Source organism: Cebidichthys violaceus, unplaced genomic scaffold (assembly GCF_023349555.1).
Source record: "Cebidichthys violaceus isolate CVI_PGR_0920_01 unplaced genomic scaffold, fCebVio1.0.p SCAF_16, whole genome shotgun sequence".
In the NCBI taxonomy this organism is placed as follows: domain Eukaryota; kingdom Metazoa; phylum Chordata; class Actinopteri; order Perciformes; family Stichaeidae; genus Cebidichthys; species Cebidichthys violaceus.
In genome coordinates this window covers 2950254-2976429 of record NW_027176329.1, presented here as the reverse complement: position 1 = coordinate 2976429, position 26176 = coordinate 2950254, and the positions used below count along the sequence as shown (strand labels likewise).

General features: G+C 44.0%; 1 protein-coding gene across 3 annotated transcripts in view; it reads left to right on the top strand.

The window, feature by feature from the left end:
• Positions 1 to 26176, top strand: part of phf14 (PHD finger protein 14) — an 84219-nt gene that overhangs the window by 28277 nt on the left and 29766 nt on the right. Inside the window, exons 12-17 of one of the 3 annotated variants that reach the window (XM_068710756.1) lie at positions 3152 to 3258; positions 3483 to 3614; positions 5633 to 5795; positions 11043 to 11105; positions 12369 to 12490; positions 14466 to 17273. In XM_068710756.1, the coding sequence (XP_068566857.1) occupies positions 3152 to 3258; positions 3483 to 3614; positions 5633 to 5795; positions 11043 to 11105; positions 12369 to 12490; positions 14466 to 14472 (594 nt within the window). In that variant the 3' untranslated portion in view covers positions 14473 to 17273. Of the gene's footprint in view, positions 1 to 3151; positions 3259 to 3482; positions 3615 to 5632; positions 5796 to 11042; positions 11106 to 12368; positions 12491 to 14465; positions 17274 to 26176 lie in introns of those variants that run through there. The other 2 variants (XM_068710755.1, XM_068710754.1) reach the window with 2 other exon arrangements.

The following is a 26176-nucleotide window of genomic DNA, read 5'->3' as shown; positions in this document are numbered from 1 at the left end:
CCGAGCCAGCCCTAACTATAGACCCGAGCCAGCCCTAACTATAAGAGTTATCAAATATAGAAAGTCTAAAATCTACTCTTAAATGTGGGGAGTGTGTCTGCCTTCCGGACTGAAACTGGATGCTGGTTCCTCAGGGCACTGAGGGCGACCAAGAGGCCCAGACTGTCACTGACTCAGGCTAAAATCGTGGATTTGTGTGCTTGTGCAGGCCAACACTTCCTCCTGTAGTGCCCACTACCACTATTTTTTACCAGCATTGAACCTTTGGAGGCCTTGGTCTTGGAGTGCATAGCTGTACTAAAACAATTCTCAATAAATCATTGTGCACCAGTGTCACGAGAGCTGAAGTGTCTATTAGTTTAGGTAGCGCTCTCTGCTATAAGCTTGAGACCAAAAAAGGCCAAATAAAGAGAGAGAATGAAAGAAGTTCATTTTCAGGTTCACTGACGCTGTAGAAAAGAAACTCCTGATGCAAACACAGCATGATGTACCAGAACAGTTATTATCTCCAAACTAGAACAATATATTCTAGTGTGCGGAATGAAATGCGATTCATGAAACAATATGAACAAGAATTACACAAAAGTCACAAGCACAGCATTGCATGAAATTAAATTAATTTTATAAAGCTGACGAAAATAGATACCAGTATCTGAATGAAGTTGAAACTGAGTGTTAGCAAAAGATTATGCATTCATTATAACTAACCAGAAATATAGTGGATCATTAAAATAATCTAAACTAGGCTCGCAGCAAACTCTCGTAGTTTGAGAAGCTGAAAATAACAACAAAGGCTGATGTTAGTTGGAGAAATATGTCAATATGATGGTATGAGACTAGATGTCCTCTTAGATCTTGGATATGGTAATATTATAATATGGCATAAGTGCTGTCCTGGTTTTAAAGGCTGTGTTAAAGTAAAGTGATCTGATTTTCTGAACTCACCATTATTTGCCTTTGCTCACTAAGTCATTATATCCACATTACCGATGATTATTTATCAACGATCTCACCTGACAATACAGTCCCGATATTGATATTGAGTTATTTGCTGGAAAATGTTTAGATATTCGATTTTCTCCGTGTCGTCCAGCTTTAACAGCAACACTGTAGACGGACTTTCTTTACTGGTAGTTAAACGTATCTCGGGCAAAGGTGGAGGCTGAACAAATGGGGTTTACTGAGCACAAACATCATGATTGAGGAATTGAGTTGATATCAGCTGGCTGTTGCTCGCTGAGAGTAAGTTTGACATTCTTGAGAGTGGCTGCCATTGTTGTGAAGGATGTTCTAATCAGGAATGCAGGTATTCCAATACCTGGGCTTTTGGTTCACCTGTGTTTAATGAATAAGCTGTACGCCTCACTGTGTGGAAGAGACTGGGATCAATCTGTAATGTGTTGGGCAACATCAGGCTTGACCTAAACACTGCTCTCCTAACTTTGTAAAATCAAATTTAACAAACATATACATAGATATCATTTTTTAAATCAATTGATATAAAGATCTTTTTTTTGCTTAATCTAACGACTAATTGATCGATTATTCTATACATTGTTTTTAAAATTCCAGAATAATATCACAATGAATGTACCTAAAATTAATATAAAAATCTGATTAATATTTTCTGAAAAACTAAAGAATGACAATAAACCCTAGATCAATAGCCAATCGATCAATAATATCAACCCCAAATTCAAAATGATTGCTGTAACAGATGAATTTAAGTACTTGACTTGAAAGTCGACATGTTCGTGATGTGGATGAATGTCATCACTGGAGTGATATGCACTTAATGGAATCACTGGCATGTATGTTTGGGTCATTGTGGGGCAAAGAAAAAAAAAAGTTTGACCGACTGCTGTTTTGTGCCACAGCGTGATGATCATGATTCCACTGTCTTGAATCTGGAATGTGCTCAGCAACAGAGAGCGTTCCAGTTTGCTCCTGCTCTGTAATGTTTTCAGTCTTTCCTGAGGACAGGAAGCCAGACGGCCTGAAGCCCGTCTGTGTGCCTGACTGTTTCCTCTCGCGGGTTTATAATCTGGACCTTTTTTAAACGTCTTCATCTGTCTGATAAAGCGTGTTAACAATGTTGAATCTGCTCCATATCAGCAGCAGAGACACCGCCTCGTGGTCGGACGCGGACAAACTGCAGTCCGGGTTGAGGAGATAGCCCCGGCAGCCCCTTGTGCTTTGGTCACCCTGCCCCCCCCCCCCCCCCCCCCCCCCCCCCCATATATCAGGCCTCCCTGCGGGGAAGCTCCCTCGGCGCTGCAGGCAGAGCGAGCGCGCCCAGATTAGAGCTTCCTCGGGGGGAAACCTTGTCTGTTTAGTGACAAACTCGGTCCCTACGAGATAAGTTTTCTAATTAACCTGCGTGGCAGCAATGCACCTGAGATACAGGGAGAATAAACCGGCTGTCTGCTGCTGCTGCTCACCTGCCTCATACAGGAGGTTCCTCCTCGCTCTCCTCACAACTCTGCTGCGAGGAGAACTTTCACAGCTCTGCTTTGGCTCACACTTTATTTGTACAGACTAAACTCTCAGCCAACACAGAGCAGGTGATCGATAAAATGTCACTTGTCAACTGTGACCAGCCTACAATTTAACTTTTCATTTTAAGTGGAATGGTATAATCTAAACATTAGATGATGAACAGTTTTCTCATCATCAACAACCATAAACCTGTCATTTTCTATAAAGAGAATGATGGCACTCGGCTTCCGCCAAAAAAGTGACAGAATTTAACATTAAATTTAGGAAGCCATCCAGTTTTGGAAAAATAAGGAAAACATGAATTGATTAAATCTCAACCTCAGGTTTGCTACAGAGTTCTTGTCATGGTGTACAGTGACTGCATGTGCCTTTAAGTAAATGATGAGAATAACTCTTCCACCACTCAGTATCTGTGGCTGCTCCTTATGCCAAGTTCACAGGGGTGATGTAAGCGTTGCACACGAGGAGGGACTTCCAGGCGTGCATACGTTTGAAAGTATCAGTCTGCGTGTGAACAGCGTGTGCTGTTACCCAGAGGAAAGGGTACGGGTAAAGCTAGGGACAAGGTCACTGTTTTGGGGGAAGAACATGTTGCTGCTCATAGCTGTAACGTGAAAACACTTGTGCATCTTTTTTTTTTTTTTTTTGGCAGAAACTGAACACCCCAGCTGTTCTGAAAGCCCCAAAAGAGAGGAAGCCCAGCAAGAAGGAGGGAGGATCCCCGGGGAAATCATCCAGCCTGCCAGCAATCCTCTACAGGTGAACACATTGTCCTGAGAGACGCTAGGCAGCGCATAGCAAGGACGAAAGATGAAGGTTAAATGATGAAGTAAACATAGGGAAACCAGGGTGCTTAAACATCTTATCGATGTATAAATACCTTTTTAAATCTATGAGGCTGCTCAGTCACACAGTTTCTCAAACACTACTTTTCCTGCTAGACAACCAGTAACCAGCCTTTCCCCACACATCGTTTCTTACAGTTGTGGCATCTGTAAGAAGAACCAGGACCAGCATCTGCTGGTGCTGTGTGACACCTGCAAGCTCTACTACCACCTGGGCTGCCTGGAGCCACCACTCACACGCATGCCCAAGAAGACCAAGAACAGCTACTGGTGAGAGACCTGAGGGGGTTAGGGGGCCGTGCACGGGGTATCGTTTGGATCACTGTAAGCTTGAGGAACCAGGCAACACACCCAGGTTGATGGAGAGCCTTTAGTGAAGGTTACACAGTTCAAGGTTCCTCGGGAGGAGGCGCTGCTCCGTCAGTCTGCTGGCTGCAGAGCTTCCACTGTACATGTGCCGCTGCAGTAGAAACACTCGCAGTACATTCAAGTACAATCATAGGGAATATTATCTTTGTGATTATGAATTATGTGATTTAAGGTGCGACTTCACACTTAGGCCACGTCATACAAAAACACACAGGTCTAATCTAGAGATGCACCAATGGCGATTTTCTCGACCAATTATGATTTGTGATTTTTTTAAATGCCAATTAAGAATTTTGCCAATTCCGATTTTTTTTGCTCTGAACCGTATATTGACAAAACTCCAGACTAACTTCTTTCACCACAATCCCAAATAGTAATTTCAACCATACTGCCGTCACGGTATATCTAAATGTTATTCTTTTACTTTGTTACTTTCGTCTTTAGTTGTTGTTTGCATTAAAAACACAGCTCTGGGTAAATAGTCGGGCACATCATAAGGACTTCGTAGTTGGCCTGTTGTTCTGAATGAACCACATTATTACTTCAGAATTCTGAGACAGGTTTTCCGGTTGGTCATCTTGTTTGACCTAACCATCCTTTAATAGGCCTTACATTAATATTCAACCTAATGAATGCGTTACTAATGGGCCGACATCAAGTATCATTTCACAGCCGCACATTGATCTACTTCACTGCATTGTACCAGCAGGGTATTAGGATATTGTATTATTATTATTTCAAGAAACATCTATACTTTTGATAAGCCTAACATCATGAAGCATGGTCATTGTGTGAATATGAGCAGGGGAGCGCTTCACATCTTAATTGTCAACAGAGGACGTTCGCTCCTCTTAGTGGTGACATTTGAGGCCAGGCGGGATTATCAGATGACGGATGCTGAGATGGTGGAAATGTCACAGGCTCCTCTCTCAGCTACTGCACTTCCTTATCTAGACGGGAGATTTAGAGCATCTCTTTCTCCCCCACGTTAGATAGCTCTGAGATCTTCTGCTGCTAGTGAAGTACTTCTTCCTCTGTCGGTGAGGAAGAGACACTCTCTCTGCTGAATCGACCAAATGAGGCGATGCAGCTGGTGTTACAACGCAGGAGGTGTTTGTGTTTGTCTAACACAATCCGTCTGTGACTGGACTAATTGATTTAGCATTCATTTGACTGAAAATAAGAAAGCTTTTTAATAATATGAGTGTGTGGATGCAGTCATAACTAATTACACGGTGGTGAGCGTTGGAAACGCCACAGAGGCTACTGTGCTCTTCTGTACAACAAACAGGAGGCGGCTTGTTTTTGGGACGTTCATTCCTAACGCTGACTGGGTGCAGTAAATATCAGTATTATCTCGTGGGGTTGTGTGTTGGCAAGGACATCTGATAAGGTGTGTGTGTGTGTGTGTGTGTGTGTGTGTGTGTGTGTGTGTGTGTGTGTGTGTGTGTGTGTGTGTGTGTGTGTGTGAGCCGCACCAGGTCCTGCAGCTGAGGACGTTTCCCTCCGTGTCTCTCAGCTTTGTGGGTGAAATACTGAGCGTGGTACTTCTCAGAAACGGCCATGTGTGATCCATCGTCAGCACTAAAACACACCGATAGCAATCCGCTCCACTCACACGCTACTTCAGGCTGCTTACTTTGAATGACACAGGCTCAGTGTCCGCCGTCTGACGGGCCTCTAATCGGAGGCGAAACGGAACATTAATATGGATATTTAAAACGTTACTAACTTGAACTTGACTTCCTGGTTCAACTCGTTGGACAAGTTCCACTAGATACCATTATGACATTCTATTTTTATTTTCCTCTCTTGATGAGAAGAAGCCGTTTGTTTGTGTTTTACAGTAAAGACTTTGGGTGTGTGATGACACGAATCGATACAAGCTCATTGAGAGGAGTTCTCTTCCTTCTCCTCAGGCAATGCTCCGAGTGTGACCAGGCCAGCAGCGACGAGGCCGACATCGCCATGGAGACGCTACCAGACGGCACCAAGAGGTCCAGGAGGCAGATCAAAGGCCCGATCAAGTTCATCCCTCAGGAGATGTCGCCAGAGCCCAAGAAACATCAAGTGAGCGGCACGGTGTGTATCGACACGCCGGGAATTTGAAATGTGATCGGTAGTAATTAAGAGGGCGGCCGATTGATCGATTACGATCGATTACAAATAATGAGCTCGAGCTCTGGTTTGCCTCACGCGGTCCTTAATGTTATCAGAAAGTCGCACACGGTGATAGTGATGTTCCCATGAGCAGAGGATAAACATCTGTAACTTTTGTTCCACAATGCAACGTCAGTGGAAACAGATGTGGATTTGTTCTCGTTTGAACCGAGGCAGGATGAATCCACCCAAACTGACAAAAAAAAAAAATGTTTTAGCACTTCATTTGATTACAAGAGCAGGAAGGCAAGAGCCTGGTGGGAAAATAATTGAAACAAATGTTTAAAATAATTCTGTGCTGTCACACGTTCCAGAAATCCTCACAGATTTCCATGAATGAAGCACTTTAAATGTTCTCTTTTTAAAATGTGCTTTGCTTCTAGACGGCCTCTTGGTTTTAAAAGTATAGAAAAAAAGAAATACGAGGACGCAGAATCAGCTGAATCTCAACAAGCCTCCACAAGATTACAGCACTGATGTCTACATCCTCTGTACAAAGTGATGTGGAGTGTTTTATGAAAAGACACTCAGCAGTCATTGGGATCAAATCTCTGCAAGATGGAGCACAGATCCAGTTAAATGTCAGTCCAGACTTCATACGGCTTTTAAGGACAGGTTGAGTCGTCAGATTTATGTCGAACGTCTCCAGCGCTGTGAAACATGCTCACGAGCAACTGTTTCTCTCACACACACACACACACACACACACACACACACACACACACACACACACACACACACACTGATATTAACTGCCGTCAGCACGACGCAAGTCCTCGCGCACCAGTTCAGCGACAGACTCTTGTACAGGCAGCGGAGAGCGAGAGGCGCAGTGAATTGCAAAGAATGGCTGCTGTGTGTATAGAGCTCACAGTGAGCGGACAGAGCACCCTCATGGACTGCCGCATGACGCCGCATCGGAGTGGGCAAGATCCGCTAGTAAACAAATACCAAATGTGTTAAGCGGCCTTCTCTATAAATGAACTGTAACTCGCCTCATTGAATATGATAGGCGTACTGATTACTTATTGGAAATGAATCCAGTTGGTCAGCTCTGTGCCAAAACATGAGCCTGAATAACCGCAACTCCCTCTGGGAGGCTCTGATCTATGAAGAGTAAATGACTTACAATTCAAGCTCACATGAATATCTCAAAATATGTAGATTTCTACATCTAATACATTGTTATAAAGCTGCATGGATGCTCGTTTTTTTTATTTATTTTTTTTTTATCTCCGCCAGTAGGATCATGCGTGAGCGTGCACCTCGACGTCTGTCCGCGGCTAATCTCGGGTTCTTCTGCAGCAAACTGCTTAATATTTTGGGGTGGGCCGGTTACGGCTGCGTGCTCAAGGACCCCTTTTTGGTTGCAGCGACTCTCACTTCCTCATTGCCTGTTTGATGCTGCCATTGACCGGCTGAGTGCATTGCTGCCCCTATTTGTTGGGAGCAAGTGGCCAGGAATTACACACCATCGCCCCTCTTGATGATTTTCTATTTCTTTTTTCCCCAACATGCCTTCAAGATTTGAGCAAACCCCAAAATGAAGTCTTCATAAAACACGATGATGATGAGGCAGCTGATAAATAATAGCTATTATTCTAGTAACACCCACGATTAATGTTCAAATGATAAGCACACTTGTTTCATGTCGCCTTCTAGCCGTTTTTCCACGACGGCTTTTTTCTTCTGGCCATAAAAAGAGCGACGGTTCGTGGACTGTGTCAGCTTGTGGTGTAACATTTTATGTCAGCAGTGAGAGGAACAGGAGCCTCCCTCCGTCCCTCACTGGATCCCACTTATCTATACCGACCATGCTCTCTGATCCTGCGATACAGAGCAGCTTCCCCGCTCCCTCAAGAAACACTCCAGATTGATATCTGACAGCTCGGTGGTTGTGTGGGGGGGGGGGGGTTGTCTTTCCCTTCCCTTTGTGTTTTTCCACTGTCAATGTGTGACCCAGTGCCTCTCACTTGGGACTTGAGGGAACTTTCCTCTTGTGACCGCGGTCGCTCACAGCGGAGTCGATTCCACCTAAAAGCCGCTCCCCGACGTCAGTCTCTGTTACAAATAGAGGAAGGAACAAAGGAGGCGCCTCAGCCACTCCTCCACTCGCTGCACTCTGTCTGACTTAGAGGGGAAAACAGCGGAGTGTGTTGGAGCACAGTGGCAGTCTGGGTTAATGTGTTCCTCTGTTCAGGTTTGGAAACCCCGGGCCCAGACATGTGCCGAAGGACCCTGCTGGAGCTCTCGGGGATTAAGCAGCTTTCTCTTTTTTTTTTTTTCTTTTCCCTCGCAGCCACGGCCACTCGGGCGAGGCACTTCAGTGCAGCATTTATCTTCAAATGCAAGGCGCGCAATGGCAGACGCTAAAAGGGCCCCGCTTTGCATTTTTAATGCTTTTACCAGGGCGCCCGAGCACTGGCACTTCTCTAAAGCCACGTTTCTATATATCAGGACTGGCTAATCAACCTCCCGCTGGCCTCCGAGGCTGCTGTGTGTGTGTGTGTGTGTGCGTGTGTGTGTGTGCGTGCGTGTGCGCGTGCGCGTGCGCATACATTCACTATTGGCCAAAAAGGGCGAACGTGGCCCGGCGCCACCTCGATGAAGCCGAGGGTCTTGTGGCCGTTATTCATGGCCCTGTAGTAAAACCTTTAAAGTCAACCTGTGAGCTACATTTTATTCAGCACGTATGTAATGTCGCAGCTGTAAAATGAATACTCCGTGATTCGACACAGCTCTGCTAAACACAGACCGCCTCGAACACTCCTCTATCCAGATTGAGCTTCACGCGACGACGAGTCATTAGCACACATTTGTTCTTCGCTGTAAAAGAAACGCAGCCAGGGTTTTGTCCGACTCGCGGATCCAGTTTTAAGACTGAGCATTTCTCCCTGTCAGCAGCTTCCAGTCCCCCGCCCCCGACGCTCTAATTAAGCGAAGGTGTTTTTGAGAGATAGTCAGTCGAAGCACAAGTTGACCACTCTGAAAATGAAAGAACTTAGAACAGCAAAGCACGCCTCGTAACGCTGTCTCTAAGGTTCGAACAACGCAGTAAAGACGCCCGAAGGTTGTGTTAACACCGACCTTGTGTGCAGACCAGTGTTACCCAGTAACAAGTAGTGTGAGCGATGGCTATTTCATATTTACAGTTAAATAACCCAAGTCATGTTGCCTTACTGTGCAACCAGAAGTTAGCTGTCTGTGCCAGGTGGGCTAACATCAGGATGACGGTACATGGCGGCATGTGAAGACTCTCTCTCTCTCGCCTGCATGTGACTGTTCCCTACGGAGAGGAGAGGCAACCTTTCAGCTGTGGAGGTATTGTCCTTATTCTGAGTTTGTCTCAGTCAAGGATGCAAAGAACATCCCGTTGTCCGTTGTATACTTTACTTTAAAAAGTAAAATGTAAAGTAATACTACCACAGTGGGCGCTGTTCCCCAAACGGAAACACGTTTGAAGAAGATGAGGTCTTCTTCTATTCAAGCACTAGACAGTTGCGTGTCCGCAACATCAGAGAGAGCGCCGGTGAAACACCAGCTCCTGCAGAGAGTATTGCATTATGGGTTATTTGTGGGGCGCAGTTTTTTTTTTTTTTTTTTTATATATATATATATATATATATATATATTTGCTGCGCTGATTAAAATCAAGGTGTCGGGACTTTTCATTCTGTCAAACAACCCTTCCACTGTAATTACATGTTCTTAAAAACTGACTGCGTGGAGAAGTGCTCCGCGTTCATGTGACCTAATGCTAATTCAGGGTTCCAGAGGCTAACTGGAGGTGGCAATAAAATGCTCCTCCTAATAGGACATGATTTACTGCTGCCGCAGTGCTAACATTAAAACCTCCAATATGAACATATGCCATTAATCAGTTGTAAATTATAAGAATTAAGTTAATATATCTAGTAACTACCACTGCCTATGCTCTGTTAATTTCTCTAATCCTGTGTGAAATGATTCATGCTTGTTAAAGACGCACTGATGTACTTAATTAAAAGATTGATTTTGCCTGGGACTTATAAACTGCCTGCAGTTTTAATTTCCTCACCTGAGCAGAGCCTGAGATTAGCCGTGCTGTGTGGCTGAGCGTTCTATTTTCTTTTCTTTCTTTTTTTTTTTTGAACTGCTGAACCAGCTGCTGAACTGCACCTTGCTCTCCCCGGCCTCATAAATTACATTACAGGCACTCCTTTTAATGCAGAAATAACTAAATAATCTTTTGTTTGGTGGTGCGGTAGCAGGAGAAATGGCGAAGGTCCGCAGGAGCCAATTGGCAGCGTTCGTGCAGTTAGCATTCTTAACGATAAGTGGCCCATCTGGCGAGCGGTGGCGAGCCAAAGGCGACAGATGGGATTGTTTTCACAATCTGTTTAAATATGTTGTCGATTTTTCTTCCCCTTTTTAAACCCTCCCCAGCAGCTCCCGACGCTCACTTGCTAGCAAACAAGAAGGGGATGTTTGATTTATCTATTTGTATTTCCTTTCATGCTCCGTTCAGTCTCCTGCGAGGGACAGAACACACTTCAGACCCGTGTAGGAGACGGCAGTGTTGCTGCGTCCGTTTAGCTTCCGCAGTCTGAATGTGATCGGCGTGCCCGGCAGTCATATTTAGCGCCACAGCACGACTAGCTGTGGAAGAGGTTGGTACGTATTGCTGCGAGTCGGGCTTCATGTGTTGGAATGAAGAGATCGGTGCTTTGGGCGTAGAGAGGGCTGGGTTCCATTCAGCTGTTCTATTCATCTGTTGGAATGAGCGCCACTCTACAAAGACGTAGGTTTGGGTATTCATTACTAAAGAGCGGCTTTCAAAGTCCCAGTGAAGCGGAAGTTTGAGCGTCTTTAGCTTCTGTACTGTGACGTATTCCCCAAGTGAAAATGAATATTTAAGGGATTTAAATCCAACCCTTTGCTTTTGATTGGACTAATACAAAGGTCCACACCACACACACACACACACACACACACACACACACACACGATTGGATTTTAACATTTTTTTTAGCTGACTATGAGAACAATATGACCAGGAATACGTTCTAAAATAGCGTTTTACATTTCATCTGGACTTTTCGTCGTCAGATGTGAAAATGGAGAGAAGTAAATGTCACTTTAAGCGTCGTTGTGTGTTGAGTCTTTGAGTTGAGTGTTTGTGTTTTGCAGAGAACCAGAGGGCAGAAGAGGAAGAGGGTTCCCATCGGTGAAGACAGAGAAGATAAACTCGAGGTTTGTGCTCACCACGTATTCAAGTTCTTCATGAACCACTTCAGCTCTGCTCTTTACCGTCACTTTGACTTTAGTAACCGGGTGTATTTGAGTCGTTAGGATCAAAGTGTGACGTCTAATTATTGACAATTTTATTAAAATACGAGATCAGTTCATGGATTTCTGACTCTAATTAACCATTATTTATATTGCCGGTGATAAGTGATACATGTATTTTACAACTTCATGGCAATAAATGGATTTCAGACTATTTCAATCAGTCAGAAGAACAGTCTTTTACTTCTGATTCATTTATTTATCATGTAACAAAAGTCACATTTAATAGGAAATACCAACACTTTTAAAAGTGCTTCCTCTTTACAACCAACAGCTACTGTTAGATTCACGGGGAAAGACACTTAACAAAGCAAATGTTTGGTATATTAACTTGATCAATAATTCAGATACTTTAATTGAAGCGTTAACTCACTGTGTCACTGCTGTGAGGCCACTATGGGAAGAAATAGTTGAACATTTTGTAACATTTTGTGATTTACCAGAGGGACAGATGTTTTTGCGTTGGATCCAGGAGGTGTTCATGTTAGCTCACACTGGACTAGACTGACAGTCTGGGGTTTAAGGGGAAGTGTATTGTCGCCACAGTGAAGTTGCCAGGTTTGGTACCAACTTGTCCGCAACAGAGACCGAAGCCAAACCCTGTGCTCCTCGACCGCATCTGGGCAACATATGCTGTAGCCAGAGAAGAACTGGGTGGATGGATACACTGTCATTCGTCAGGAAATAGATCCAACTAGAGTTGGGTCGATTTTCCTTAAACCGGTTTGATTTTGAACTGGCATTTGTCATTATGACACACGTTCTGGCAAATTTAAAAAGTAGCATAGATCAGCCAGTGATTGGCTGAATGTTTACACCGGCCCAACCTACCTCCTGCTCAAACCTCAAGCGGATGTGTTTACAGTTCTGCTCGTGTCGAGCTTAAACACACGACATACAAGGCGTTGATTGCTGACCTTTAGAGGTGTTGCTGTATTTTTAGAATAGTGCACAGAACCATGCAAGCTGCTCCCAGTCTTAATGCTAAGCTAGGCTACTCCGGTGCTGTACTTAGCCCAGAGACATGATTGATGTCGCTCTTCTCATCTTTCTCAAATGATGCTCTGACGTTTTCTCTCCACATTCCTTTTTTTTTTTTTTTTTTACATCCCGACCACCAACAAGTGCCCAAACAGCCCTGGATTCTAATAAGCCGTGTTTCCATAGGAACCACTACCACGGGAACGGCGACAACGCCAATCTGCAATGCAGAAAAAACCCAAAGCTGACGACACGAGGACCGAGTGCACAACCTGCAGAGGACCGGGCGACAACGAAAACCTCGTGAGGTGAGAGAGAGAGAGTAGATCAGAGAGGAAGCGGGGGGGGGGGGGGTTATCAGACACGCTCTGTGTGAGGGGGGGGGGTCTCGTGAGGCAGCCATATCCTCCTGATGATTAAAGTTCAGTCTTCATTAGGCTGTGGCCGCCTGGGCTCTGCAGAGTGAGGGGGCTGAGGGTATCTCATCCATAGGCCCCCTGTATTGACCTGCCACATACATTTGCACAGTTCATTAAGGCGTAATGAATAGCACAATTTATTCTGCTCCTTTCTTGGGATTTCAGGTGTCAGGCATCTAATAAGCAGGTTTTTTTTTTTTTCCTTTGACATTGGAATTCTGTGAGAATGCATATTAAAAAAAAAAAAAAAAAAACTAGACCAGAGCAGACACCTTGTCAGAACGTTGTCATGTGATGAATGTCTTCACATGACATGTATTTCATCACTGTGGTAGTATATAATAATTAGTTTATGACTGTTGAATTGTTCTGTTAAAACATAACTCGTAGGAAGCTTTTATTTGAATCCGGCTTGTGTTAAACAGGCATTTTTTTTTTTCTCATTTTGATTCATCTTCTTCAATTGTGATCTCTTCCTGCTTTTCATTTCATTTCTGTTTAATAGAAACGAAACACGTCCTCCATGTTCACCTGTTGTCTTCATGAACTCTGCAGCACTAATCCCATCACGGCATCGACCGAGCCACAGCCACGCCCGCCGCTCCGCTCTCGCGCTCGTCTTATTGTTTTATAGAGACACTCCGGTCACACGCTGCTTCTTCACAACCACTTCCACTGCACTTTGTACTCGCCGTTAAACTTTGGTCAGTGTCAGCCTCTCAAAGGACGTAATCCCTCTAGAGTCTAAGTGATTAGTCAATCACAAGAAAATGACGAGCCACTCTTTTGAGCAAAATGACAAACATGTTGTGAAGACGTTACTTTTGGCTCTGGAGAAATGTTCTTTACTGTTTACTGACATTTTGTAATCCAAACAAATAACCAATTGATGAAAATAATGATTTCGGTGCTCGATACCATTTAAGGAAAGAAACCCAGGCAGAGGTATTGTGTTCTGTTGGGTTCTGTTTTTCAGATTAGTGGAAAGAAAACCTCCAAAATACACATTTAGGTGTTTATTTTACTACTTTTGTCTATTTGTGTGCGTACATTTCTCCATTCAATTCACCAAACGTTACCATTAGATCATGCCTAATTTGTGTTATACAAAAAAATAATTGCCCTAATGTAAATATTTCATGGAGATATCTACTAGTTAGATTTTGCCCTATTCTATCTCACTGTCTTCATGTAATTTTAATACATAGACCAGACATCTCCACTTCAGTAGCACGTCCACACAGTGAGCGTTCCAGTATCAGTTCTATCTATATTCTGAAGGTTTCTACTGAGGGGTTTGTTCAGATATCATTCATAATCTGATTCATACAACAACTTCTAAACAGTGATGCAAAGAGATATTCAAAAGTCCCTCTGTAAAAACCTTGATTCTAACATTCCAACAAAATGAAACGAGCATGTTGAACCTGGCTTCATCCAATGTTGATATTTATGTTCTGGAAATGTATGCAAATTAGCACTTAAACTGTCAGATCGCAAAACATAATCGTCATAACCAAGAGGTCATTTCACCACCCACCATACCCACAGTATTTTACCAGCATTTGTCAGAAACCCGCCTTTATTTGTCCATGCATGCTCATTATCTAGAGCCATTTCTTAAAAACTGGCTTTTATTCAAGAATTTGTTCCTCATAAAACAGCATGTGTAGACCCAACCCAACAAGAAAAAGCCGATGTAGAGTAAAGTCCGCACAATCCATGTAGTGCCATGTTGTACTGAAAAATGCACGATGTCCGCGGCGAGAGCGGTGTCATGGCGATAGATGAATCAAGTTGTACGTGTTGCGGGTCGGGGTGTGAGGTGTGCTGCCCTGACTCTTTCTATCTTTGCATTGCACAGGTTGTGAGAGCCGGGGCAGCCAGCTCACCTCCCATAAAAACTCGGGACCGACGACCGTTGGCTTAGAGACAGAGAGAGGCAAATTGAAGCGTTTGAAGAATGGCGCTCGAGTCAGACTGAAGATTGAGACCGTCGCATCGCCCCGCAGCCACCTCTGATCCAAACTGGACCAAGAACTGTCCAACGGAAATTGAGCGGGACTGTCTGAATCCAAAACACGGAGTCCGTCATGTTTGGTTAATGTTGGACTCTTAACTGCTTTTACAAACTACGAGTAACTTGATTCTTTTTGTGACCGTTTTGTGGCTCAAGTTGCATCTATGCAATTTTCTGCATCTACCAAGTTTTGACCAAGTTAAGAAAAAGTTATGTTTTTTATACAATTCATGTATTAAACCATTCTGGCAAATAACCACAACACCTCTCTTGTGCTAGTTAGGTAGCATTAAACAAAGATAAGTAAAAAAATAATTACTGAATAGTTTGGCTTGGAGCCAACTGATGGTCGGACTGCTCCGAATTTAATTTGTAAGACATTGAGTCATTGGTATCTTTACTTAATTACTTCCTTAATGTGATGCATTTCCTCCAGAAATAAGACGTCGGACACTGAGGGATATGTCAACTATGAAGAGATACACTCTTAGAAATAATGGTTCCAAAAGGGTTCTTCCTGAAGGGCTGAGGTTCTACCCAGAACCATTTGCTTCTGAAGAACCTTTTTTTTTTTGATAAGTGTTTTTCATGGGTTCTTTGCAAGACTAAAGGTACTATTACTTTTTGTAAATACATAATTCCTCAAGGATTATTGAAATCATGGGTGTTTAAAGAGTATTCCTACCACACAGCCTAAAGTGCTGTGATTGTGAACCATCGTAGCTCTGCACCACGACAGTCCACCTGCTCTTTAGGATTCTCATGAAGTACCCTGGGTGGGATCTATGTGAAACCCTTGGAATATAGAAGTGCTTCATGGAGAACCCTCTTGGTCGGTTCTTGTTAGCACCCTTGGAAGGTGGAAAGGTTCTGGGTGGAGCCATTACTCCATAGAGGGGTTTGTGAAAGCTACTACCTTCATGACAAAAAACATGTTTGTTTTTTTTCTTTTGGGACAAGCCAACAAACCCGATATAGTTCTAGCTAGCGTCTTTATTTCTAAGAGTGTAAGACGGGCTGAAAGGCAGGATTCTTCGTTTTTTTACAGTAGACCCACTAATGAACCACGGAGACCACTTTTCCACAAAGAAGCGACTTTCTAAAAAAAAAAAGCTAATTTCATGAGATCTTAAAGATTGTGTTTCAAATCTGGAGGTAGAGAGCAATAAGTTGGTCGCGCTTCTTGAATGCTCACAGAGCGGCTGAGCTTCCCTCCCAGGCGACATGAGTGGAGGACTCTTGGCTTGTTGGCCATTGTTGCTCGCAGTGCGAAAGATCAAAGAGCTGTAAAAGCTGCTGCACTTCTGACTTCTGGCTGTCGCAAATAATTCCTCTCTTTGCCTCTAGGTGCTCACCTGCATCCAACGTGTGTGTGTGTGTGTGTGTGTGTGTGTGTGTGTGTGTGTGTGTGTGTGTGTGTGTGTGTGTGTGTGTGTGTGTGTGTGTGTGTGTGTGTGTGTGTGTGTGTGTGTGTGTGTGTGTGTGTGTGTGTGTGTGTGTGTGTGTGTGTGTGTGTGTGTGTGTGAGAGACTTATTTCAGGTCTCTACCCTTTTGACCACTCGGCACCACTTCTCATCAGTACCGATCAGTATTATTGATTGAAGTCATCTCCCAGAACCCAGGCTCTTCCAGACTTGAATGTTGTGTTGTGTTTTCTATGTACATAGAGGACCCGAAGTATTAAGACGAGTCAGTGTTGTGAATAGAAAAGCCAACTGTTTCTGGTTAATGAATGCTACTATATAGCATCTGTAGTTGAAACAAACTAGTTTAGTTAGTGGTAATAGCACCTCGATATTAGTCCAAATGTCTTTATTGTCTTTAGGCATTTAGGTCTTCCTCTGTCTCCGTATCTTGAACTGCCACGTCCTCAGAAAGAAGCCCAGCTTTGTGTCCGTGTCCCTGGCGGCCCTTAGTCCATGCCGTCAAAACAGCAGCTGCTTGCTGCTCTGTCAGGGCCCATGACAAGTGTCACACTCTGCCCTCACATGTCACTCTGCTGCCCGCTCAGGGCCCTATATGCATGCTTTTGGGAGCAGTCAACCCCGTGCAGTTTTACTGCGGTTTGCTTCTCCGGAGTTCGTCCAGACCCCCAAAATCCACACTCTGGGTCCGTCTTTAGAGACGAGACCTCGGTGCAGAACGACTTGCTGTCTCCTGACCGGTCCTTTCCCATCACTCGTCCCTCAGTCGGTCTCAAAGTCAGTTCTACAATGCATGGCTGTATCTATTTATCCAGATCTATACAGTAATTTGAAAACATGTACAATAAGTGATGTGGTCTTGTTGAATTTGAATGCCAGGTTGCTACGTAAGTGTGACGATGTGTACAGTATTTATTGAAGAGGCCACTCCTACATTTTTGTGCCTACATACTTGATTATATGACATAAGCTTGTGTTGTGAAGCGTGAACTCTTGATTTGTGACGTAGTCTTGAAGCGACTGCCGTGTTTTCTTTTGATCGCCGGACATTCGTTCACATTTGTTTACACCCAAGCTTTTAGGGGAATATCTCTGATTAATTGTGTGCTGTATTGTGATACTGTATGAAGTAAGAATGTGAATGTTGCTGCTGTTGTGTATGTGAAGTGTCTCAGCCTCTGGCCTACAGCTCTTGGAAATTAAGCGGAGCTTTAATAAACTCTTGACTTTTTCACCTTATTGCCGCAGTGATGAATGAGTGTCAGCCAGCTAATTAATTGTTCTAAAGGTGCGGCGGCGGCAGTCCGTTTGTGCGTGTAATGCCCTCTGTCATCTGTGATTTATCACCTGGGAAGTGGCCTTCTTGTAGGGGGGTGGGGGGGGGCTTTAAGACAGAATCTTGCTGCTCAGCCCACATACAACACAGTCTGGAAGCGAGTATTGAAGCTGCTGATTGGAAATACCGTGACATTTTACATCGAAGCATAAACATACAGAAAAGTCCAAGTTCTCATGTCTGAAAAAGACCCAAAGACCGTTACTGAGCGTGGAACTCTGAACGCTGTCAAACAATAGATGACCGGTGAAGCGCGGGTCGTGGGGGCTGGACTGTTCTGTCTGTTCATTCTGTTTAAAACCGGTATTTCTGCATAGATAGCACAAACACATTAGGCTACACCAGGGGCAGGCGATCCTGGTGGCACATGGTAGCGTGACCAATGGCACACTAGCAATAAGTGTGCAAGAGATGTTAAAGTGAAGTGTTAAATCCCCTCTTTAGCTGTTGGTTATTTAAGGTAGTTTTAATAGATTTTTTTTTCCCCCCAATCGTATTTGGTGAAGAGCCGCCCTAAGACCTGTCCTAATTATGGGAGATCATTTATATATTGTTGCTGTGCCTTTGGCTATATGGAAAGATTAACACAACAGATCTGTAGGATATTTCCATATTGATGTTGTGTCATAATTAAAGTTAACCTTAATAAAGGCACATTGTGTAGGAATTGGGGCCGTCCAGCGGTCTGGTTGCAGATTGCAACCGAGTGAATCCCTCCGCTCACTCCTCCCCTTGTCGAGACTACGGTAACGCTGTTCACCTCGCTAACGGGCCATCCTTACCGTAGCAACACCGCTTTATTAGTGCCGGAAGCCTCGTTCGAGTAACGTAACAGTGCGAAAGGCCTCTCTTTAGATCTTTAGAGCCAGTGTTTGTTCTTTACGTTCAGGTCTGCTGTAGAAACACGGTTGAATCCGTAAAGAGGACCCTGCTGATAGATCCCTAAATGCTTCACGCTGTACCTTTTGGTGGCTGCGTAGGATCGTCCCCGGCTCATGATCAAACATTTCCAATAACTCCAGAGCGTCGTGAAGTCCAAAAGTCAATGTGTATTGAACAAAAAAAGATCAATGTAATCATTTGCAAAATCCGCAGCATGTTTTTATTTAACTGAATATTCTGCTCTAATTCATATTTGTTGGCGTTTGGACTCAAACACGTCATTTTCACTGCACACAGAAGGAGGCACCCACCAGTGTTACCGGGGCGGTGTAACAGCACCATAAATTACATTCATGAAACCACAATAACAAGAAACCATTTGGGAGACAACACTTTTAAGTGTTCAAGTCGTTACCAAAAACACAATCCTGTGTATCTGCATTTGCTCACTACGTCATCACTTTCATAACGGCTGCAGAAAGACGTCAAAGAAATTGCCATTTTGAAAGCATTCAAAGTTGATTTAGTAAGATGAACTCATTTAATCAGATAAATCATTTTATTCAAATTGAGGATTTAGTTTGAGGATGTTTTATAATATTTTTGAGGGTGATGACATAAAATATGACGACAGACCTTGAAAGCTTTATTCGAAAACCTCTCTAGAAGCTTTGAATGTAAAAAAAAAAAAAAAAAAGACATTCGATACAGCCCTAAAAGATTTAATCATGAATACTATTTCATGTAGATCACATCAGAATTGATGAACACTGATGATTTTTGATGAAATGATTAAAGTAAAAGCTAAAGGGTTCATCACCTGAGGATCATGAATGTAGTAGGTTTCAGTAGGTTTCATGTCATTAATGAGATGTCTGTGTCTAAAGTTGACTTCTTGGACTGAGATTGGTGCTAGACAAAAGTGTCATTCAGTGTCCGAAATGTAAATGGTTCATCCTCTGGAGAGCAAGACTGCGATCAGTAAAGTTCATTTAAGCCTGACACTTTGTTGATCAGAGCCTCACCAATGGAGTTGTGAGGCCAATACTGACGTTTGTATTTGAGAGTTAAAGACCAGAACAACAATGAATTGGTAGAAATATTTAATAGCTGAAAGGTAAAGCAGGTCACTGGAAACGTTATGAATCATCCACATCATATTCCATGGCAGTAGTTGAGTTAAGGCTCATTACTGACCTGAAATGACAAAACATTCTTAGCACAGGGTCCACTTACTGGACATGTACTGCAGCCGTCAGTGGATCTTTTCTCTTTGTCAAATTGCCAATAGTGAGAAATGTTGCTGTTGGTCAGTTTTTGACGGCCGACAGAGCCGATACTGGATGGGCAGCCCAGTGAACAAAGTGTAACCCAACATGTCAGGTGTGCACATGCAAACAACTTCACGTGGATTTAAAGAATCCAACTCAACAAACTAGCAGAGATCTTCATGAGGCATTATCAAATCAGCATCAGAAAACAGAACAGACTATGAAATATAGACACACCCATTCATCGCTCAGCTGATCCGCATGATTGAGAGTCAATCTACTCCCAGGTCAGCTGATCACAGCAGAGCCGTCTGATGGGGGACAGAGGTCCAGCCTCTGTGAACAAGGAACCAGGAACATCAATGTTAAACAAGCATATGTCTAATGTAACATAGAATGAATAGTATCATCCAGGAGAACCGATGAGTAAAAATAGTGACATACAAAGTAAAGCAGATGAAGTCAATATAGTAAATACAAAATGTATTATAGAATATCATTATTCTCCCAAAAGGAAAACAATATGATTTTGTTTTCAGCTGAGCCCTTGTTCTTTAGACAATAGTGGCAGAAGACAGAAAGAGAGACATTTTGGTTTGTGGCATCTCTGTGAGACGAAACCAACTCACCGTGGTGAACTGCACCCGCCCCGATCCCTCATCCCCCCCCCCCCCACCCCCCACCCTGGGGTCTTTGGGGACCCAGCAGCAACCGGCAAACCAGAGACCGGCTCGGCTACAGCTGGCTTCTGTTTGGGATGAGACCGGGGCCAGGAGGAGCAGGAAGGGGAGGGGGGGGGGGGGGGTTCTGGAAGGCAGTAACCTTTCCGATGATGAGTGCGTTTCCCATTACTGCTCTGACATCGGATCCGGGGAGATGATTTAATGGTGGCATTTTGTTTTTGCTGACTTCACCCTTTTCCCCCCCTATTAAAACAGAAAACACCAGAGCTGGGACTGGGGCTGTGTGGGAAGTGTGGCCAAGCAGCTAAAATCTATTACTCCCCAGCTTCTTCCCCCGTCTCTTTATCCCACTGATTCCGCCACAGTGTGGGTCCGCTCCAATGCTTCCTGAGGTACACGCTCTCCCCTCTCCTCCTCCGTTCTGTCTTATGCTCTTTTAACTGCACTGGGTTGCCTCCTACCCCCTTTGTTTAATCATTACATACTGAACATGAGCCACAAAGCCCTGTGGGTGCCTTATATCTTAATTGATAACCTCGTCATAGACTTGTTTTAATGGAGTTGCAGTGGGCCACAAGCTGTTTGTATCTCTAGTGGAATTTCCGTAGCGAGGTACCAATACAAGAAGACCAAGTCTCTCACCGGGGTCAGACGTTACAGGGCTCAGGTTTGTCCCGTAGAGGTGAGGGCACAGACCTGCCGCTGGATTCGACTCTTCTCCAGGGTTGTACCCAGCTCACCGGTGCCCCCTGCTGGAATTAGAAAGCAACATGCCTTCAGTCGCATACAAAGCGGGCGGAGTTGTGGAGATCGTTCCCCTTGCCTTCCCTTCCCAGCTGTGAATGAGTTGTGTCCAGATGAGCTAATAAAGCCAGCCGCTCTGACTTGGCTTTCACCATAGGTGCAACTTCAGCAGTCCATTCATTTCTTCGCCCCTCTTGTAAAACAATGGCTCTTTTCTAATGCTGTAGTGGCCCAACAGTAAATCAAAAAAGGTAGGAGGCTCACAAAGTCCAATAATCCACTCCTTTCTATGGAGAGACACCGGCGGCACACTTTGTCATGGATGAGAGTCAATGGCTGAGTGCTTTGTGTCATATTGATTTCTGTCACGTGGCCACTCTCAAGGTAATTGCATTGCCCACTCATGATAAATTCATTGCCTTGTTTCAGCCACTTGGGCTCAAACGCCAGGGCTGCTGGAGAGAAAAGGAGTTTTTTTAGGCCACAAAGCCACCGTCAATACACGGACCCATGACTGTGGGTACAAAGCAGGGGGGAAGCAACAACCATCAATAACCCTGCAGGTTCTGTTTCTCATCATTAAGGGTATTTAGCTCAGCGCTCAGTTTGTGTTTTTGATTTCTCCCATTGTTTTTAGCAGCCTGCTTTGGTTTTGAAGGACAGGAGAACATGGGAGCCTTTCTACATCTCTGCTCCTCAAGGGGTTCAGACACAGAGAAGCTAATCAGGACAGAGAAAATGATCGAAACTTGTAAAAACATTACTCGTCGCTCACATTCAACTGAAACCCAAACACTTAAAGCAAGACTCTGTCACTTTTAAAATCTGTGATCTTACAAATCAAAAGCACTTTGGCTGAAGCATGCTGACCTTTGTACTTGGTCTGGTATGGCCAGTAGCTTGTTTGCTAATGTTAGCTTACTTTATGCAGATGCTGCTGTATAACAGACACCACAGCAAAGGGTTTGCGTACTTTTGACTCTTTTCAACTCGTACTTGTGTATCGCTACCATTGTCTTGTAATCGTCACACATGCCCACAGTGACATGGGCGGGTCAGGGTTAAGGTTAGTGTTGCCTTTGCAAAGGTTTAATTGCTTTGAGATGGCACAGTATGCTTGTGCTAAGAGACGTCCTGTTGGCTACTACAACACAAAACCCCAAGTATTTATGCAGAAATCCTTCTAACTACTGCTTCAACATGGTTCACTTTGCTTGAATTATCTCACTACATTCCCAAGTCCAAAAAAAGTCCCATTTAGGCACATCATTTTCTATTCCATGACTCAGTTTAATATTGTGGCATCAATGTCCTCATCAGTGCGATTTCATTTAGTTTTGGTGATACGTCAGAATATTTCTGCAGCGCCTGTGAATGTATTGGGGTGGGGTGTGGGTGGGGGGGGGGGGGCTCTTTGCGGATCCTCGAGCGATGGCGCTTCCTCTTTATGACAGCAATGTGACAGGGATTTTGAAGAGGTGGGTGAGATCAAATGAAGCCAGCTCAGATTTGTGGGCCCTGAGCCCCTCTTGGTGAGGACATGTCCCCCGAGGGGGGGGGGGATCTCAGAACTTCACACAGAGATTAAATACCAGATGAAAGTAGACACGAATCGCCAACTGAGAGCAACATGTGTAGCAGACAAAAGCAATCAATCATGTCCCCTCCACCACTTCACCTCCAATAAGATTACATCAATCAATAACCTCTCTTATGAGTGATTGGATTTTGTCTGCCTCCAAAGTGGGAGGGGGAAGGGGGGGGGGGGGGCTGCTCAATTTTCCCAATGATTAAAGCAGGGCCAAATGGCTTTGATAACATCAAGGACCTTGCTGTGGCTGGGTGTGTAAGGGCAGTGTTGGGAGCAGATAGGATGGTGGTGGCAGGTGACTCGGACAGTGAACAGACTGAGAACAACACTTGCTAAATTACGCAGATCAGCCAGTGAGAGTCCAAACTCACCAGCCTCCAAGAGCCCAATGCTGCTCAAATTTGGCTTTTATGGATCAAGCAGCAGCCAAAGGTATCTGTTTCCTCAAGGTAGTTCATCAGCCTAACACCGGCCAACAGCACAGAAAGCAGCGATGGTCTGTGTAATCACCTGTTGTTTCTAAATGGATGTTTTGATGATTGACATTTCGGTGGTCCCGTTAGTTACTAATGCTCTGTTCCATTTACCTCGGAAGTCGTAAATTGAAGCTAGGAAAGAAGTCAAACCCTAATTGACCTTGTCAGATAAAGTTAACATTACCATTTCCTGCCAGGGTAGCCATTATTAACAGATTTAGTGAGACACATAGAAGTCAGACGTGCCAATTACTAAGGTATTACCAAAGCTTCTGTTTATGTATGGAGCAGCTATCTTGGATTTTGAGGTCAGGGTTGGTGAGGTTCATTAGACTTTCCAAGTTGGAAAACTGACGTCAGGCTGTGTTCCAGTGAAGTTTCCGACTGGGAACTGGGAAATTCCAAAATTCAAATGGAACGCACCATAAAGCCAGAAACTGATGGGCTTCAAAATGAACTTTTCTTTAAGCCATAAAGCAGCTATAATGACTACTTTTATAGCAGTGTATTGACAATGCAGACCAATGGGAAAACATAGTGATGACCTTTCAGAGAAGGATCACCTGAATATGCAGCTTCACTGCACTTTTCAGTGCTTTAGAGTGAGTTTCAGCTCATTGTTTAGCTGTCCAGCCCACAACTTTACTGTTCTGGGTCACTTTCACTGCTCTCAAAGCTTTAAAAACAAACTGTTCACTACAACAGACGGACACAGTTGAGACTAGTTGGTGGACATAGTGGCGAATTAGGCAGCTAAAGAGCCAGGTTATAGCTGGTTGAGACCAAAAACAGAGCAAGAACGTGAATACTTGACTTACAGGTGGTCAGGAACACTGCAAACCAGACAGGTGCACTCAGTAGAGTGCAGAGCTCTAGCAATGCACTTAACAGTGGTGTGCTGGTTTTTCTGTAAAAGTGAGCAAAATGTTTTACCCCCGCTGTGTCTTTCGGTGAAGAGTATCGACTGGGGGTCGGCGATGCACTCAGCTGTGTTATCACTAGCGGCCCCTATCAGCCGGGGGGCGATTGAGAGCAGTGAGTGAGAAGTCAATGGCAGTATAACACAGGCAATAAAAGGTGTTTTGAGAAAGTGTGAGTCATTGCCATTACAAGAGGTCCTTGCGCATACGGCAATGACTGGCCGCCCAAAATATTATGCAGTTTGCTGCAGCAGATTGCGAGAATAGCCGTAGACAGACACAGAGGTGCACATTCACTCACACATGCGGCTGATCACATGATCTTCCTGGCAAAATGAATGCTAATGTTGGATGTGCAAATAATCCAATGTTTGCTAATAAGTTTGCGGTATCAACTTAAAAGGTAATGATGTGTTGTGAAGGAATGCTAATGTTAGCCTGTCCACCACACCAGACTGAAAATATCTCAACATCCATGGTATGGCTTGCCATGAAAATGTGCACACACATTCAGTCACCACAGGAGGAAGACAAATGACTTTGGTAATGCTCTGGTTTTTACTCTACCGCCACCAGCCAGTCAAACCTTTTCTTTCCCCGTAAAATAACTCAACCTATTTTCAGACAATTAATGAAATTAGGACCTTTTGAAAAAGGTTCTATAGGCAAAATCCCCAACAAAATGATTGCTCAACACTGACAATCTCATACACTGTCAGTTATTTGCATTCATTGGAATTGTAATTGAGTACAAGTAACCAACAGTGTGTGAGATTTCTGGTTCAGTCTGAATAGATTTCTTTAAAATCAGAGGTTTCAGAGGCGTAACCTTCAGTGTCAGACCATAGGCACTTCATTTACAGTGTGGCTCTAACCTCTTTCCTGAACAAACATAAATCTGACAAAAAATGTGTATTGCCAATAAAGATATTGTTGTCAGGCAATGTTTTTTGTATACGAGCGCCTGTCAGGTGAGACAAAATTTACACTACACCAAGCTGGCAGATCAAAGTTGCCAGACAGAACAGCTGACTTGAATACCTACGTTGAGTGATGGGATGATTGGAATTTTGCTGGCCGTTTCTCCCAGGCGGCAACCTCCGGTTCTGCAGTCTTAAAACCTGCATTCTCTCTACTGACCATCAGAGGGCGACTCCTCTGGTTGTATAGAAGTCTAGTCTAAAATGACTCTACTTCTCTCTTGATTTATTCCCTCAGTAAACATTGTGAACATGAGTTTATGGTCTCAATCTCTAGATTCAAGTCTTCTTCAATACAGCATGATGTTCATTTAGTAAATTATGGACCATTGAGAAAGCCTAAAAGCCCTAAAGCCTATTCTGCTTTAGGGCGGGCTTTCTGTGATTGACAGGTTGCTGTATACCAGAGCTGTATATGGTGTCTCTACGTCACTCCTCAACATTCCAAATATGGTAACTTCTGTTCATTGGTTGCAAAAACCAACACGGCGACACCAGTAATCCTAGATGGCGACGGTGAAATCGCCGAACTCGAGGCTTCATAATGGCAGTCTACATAATGGCTAAGTGGGATCCCAATCGGAGGGTCGGAGGTTCGATCCCCGGCTCCTGCTCCACTAGTCTCATGTCAATGTGTCCTTGAGCAAGACACTTGCTGCACCAAAGTGCTCCCGTAGCTGCGTCTACGGTGTGTAGATAGATACTGAATTGTAAGTCGCTTTGGATGAAAGCGTCTGCTAAATGACTGTAAACTAATGGGTGACGTCACTTTGACTACGTCCACTTCTTATACACAGTCCATGGTTTCTCTCTGCTTGTGGTCTTTTAGCTATGCTAAGCTAGACATGTCATGTGTCTACTTGTGTTTAGAACATACAGATGAAAATAGAACAATGGTTGATGGCGAACGACAAAAATTCCCAATGTTCCTTATACTGCTCTTCACTGCTTTGTCCACCACACCATCAACTCCTGTCTTGTAGCATTAGCTAGTGTGACACAGCTAATGCTATCGTAGCTTCATTTGTTCGGGGCTGTACCTTTCCCTTCGCTCAAGGTCGGCACTGTCGAGATATTTTGCTCTTGGTCAACAGCTCAAAGTACATGAAAACATAACATGAAAGCTCCTTGTGCATTGCCATCGAGTCCGGGAGCAACTATTATGACCACATTAGCATGCATTTCTGTCAGAGACTGCGTGTTAGCAGGCACTTACAGCAGTGGACTCGAGGTTGTGTTTGTCAGCT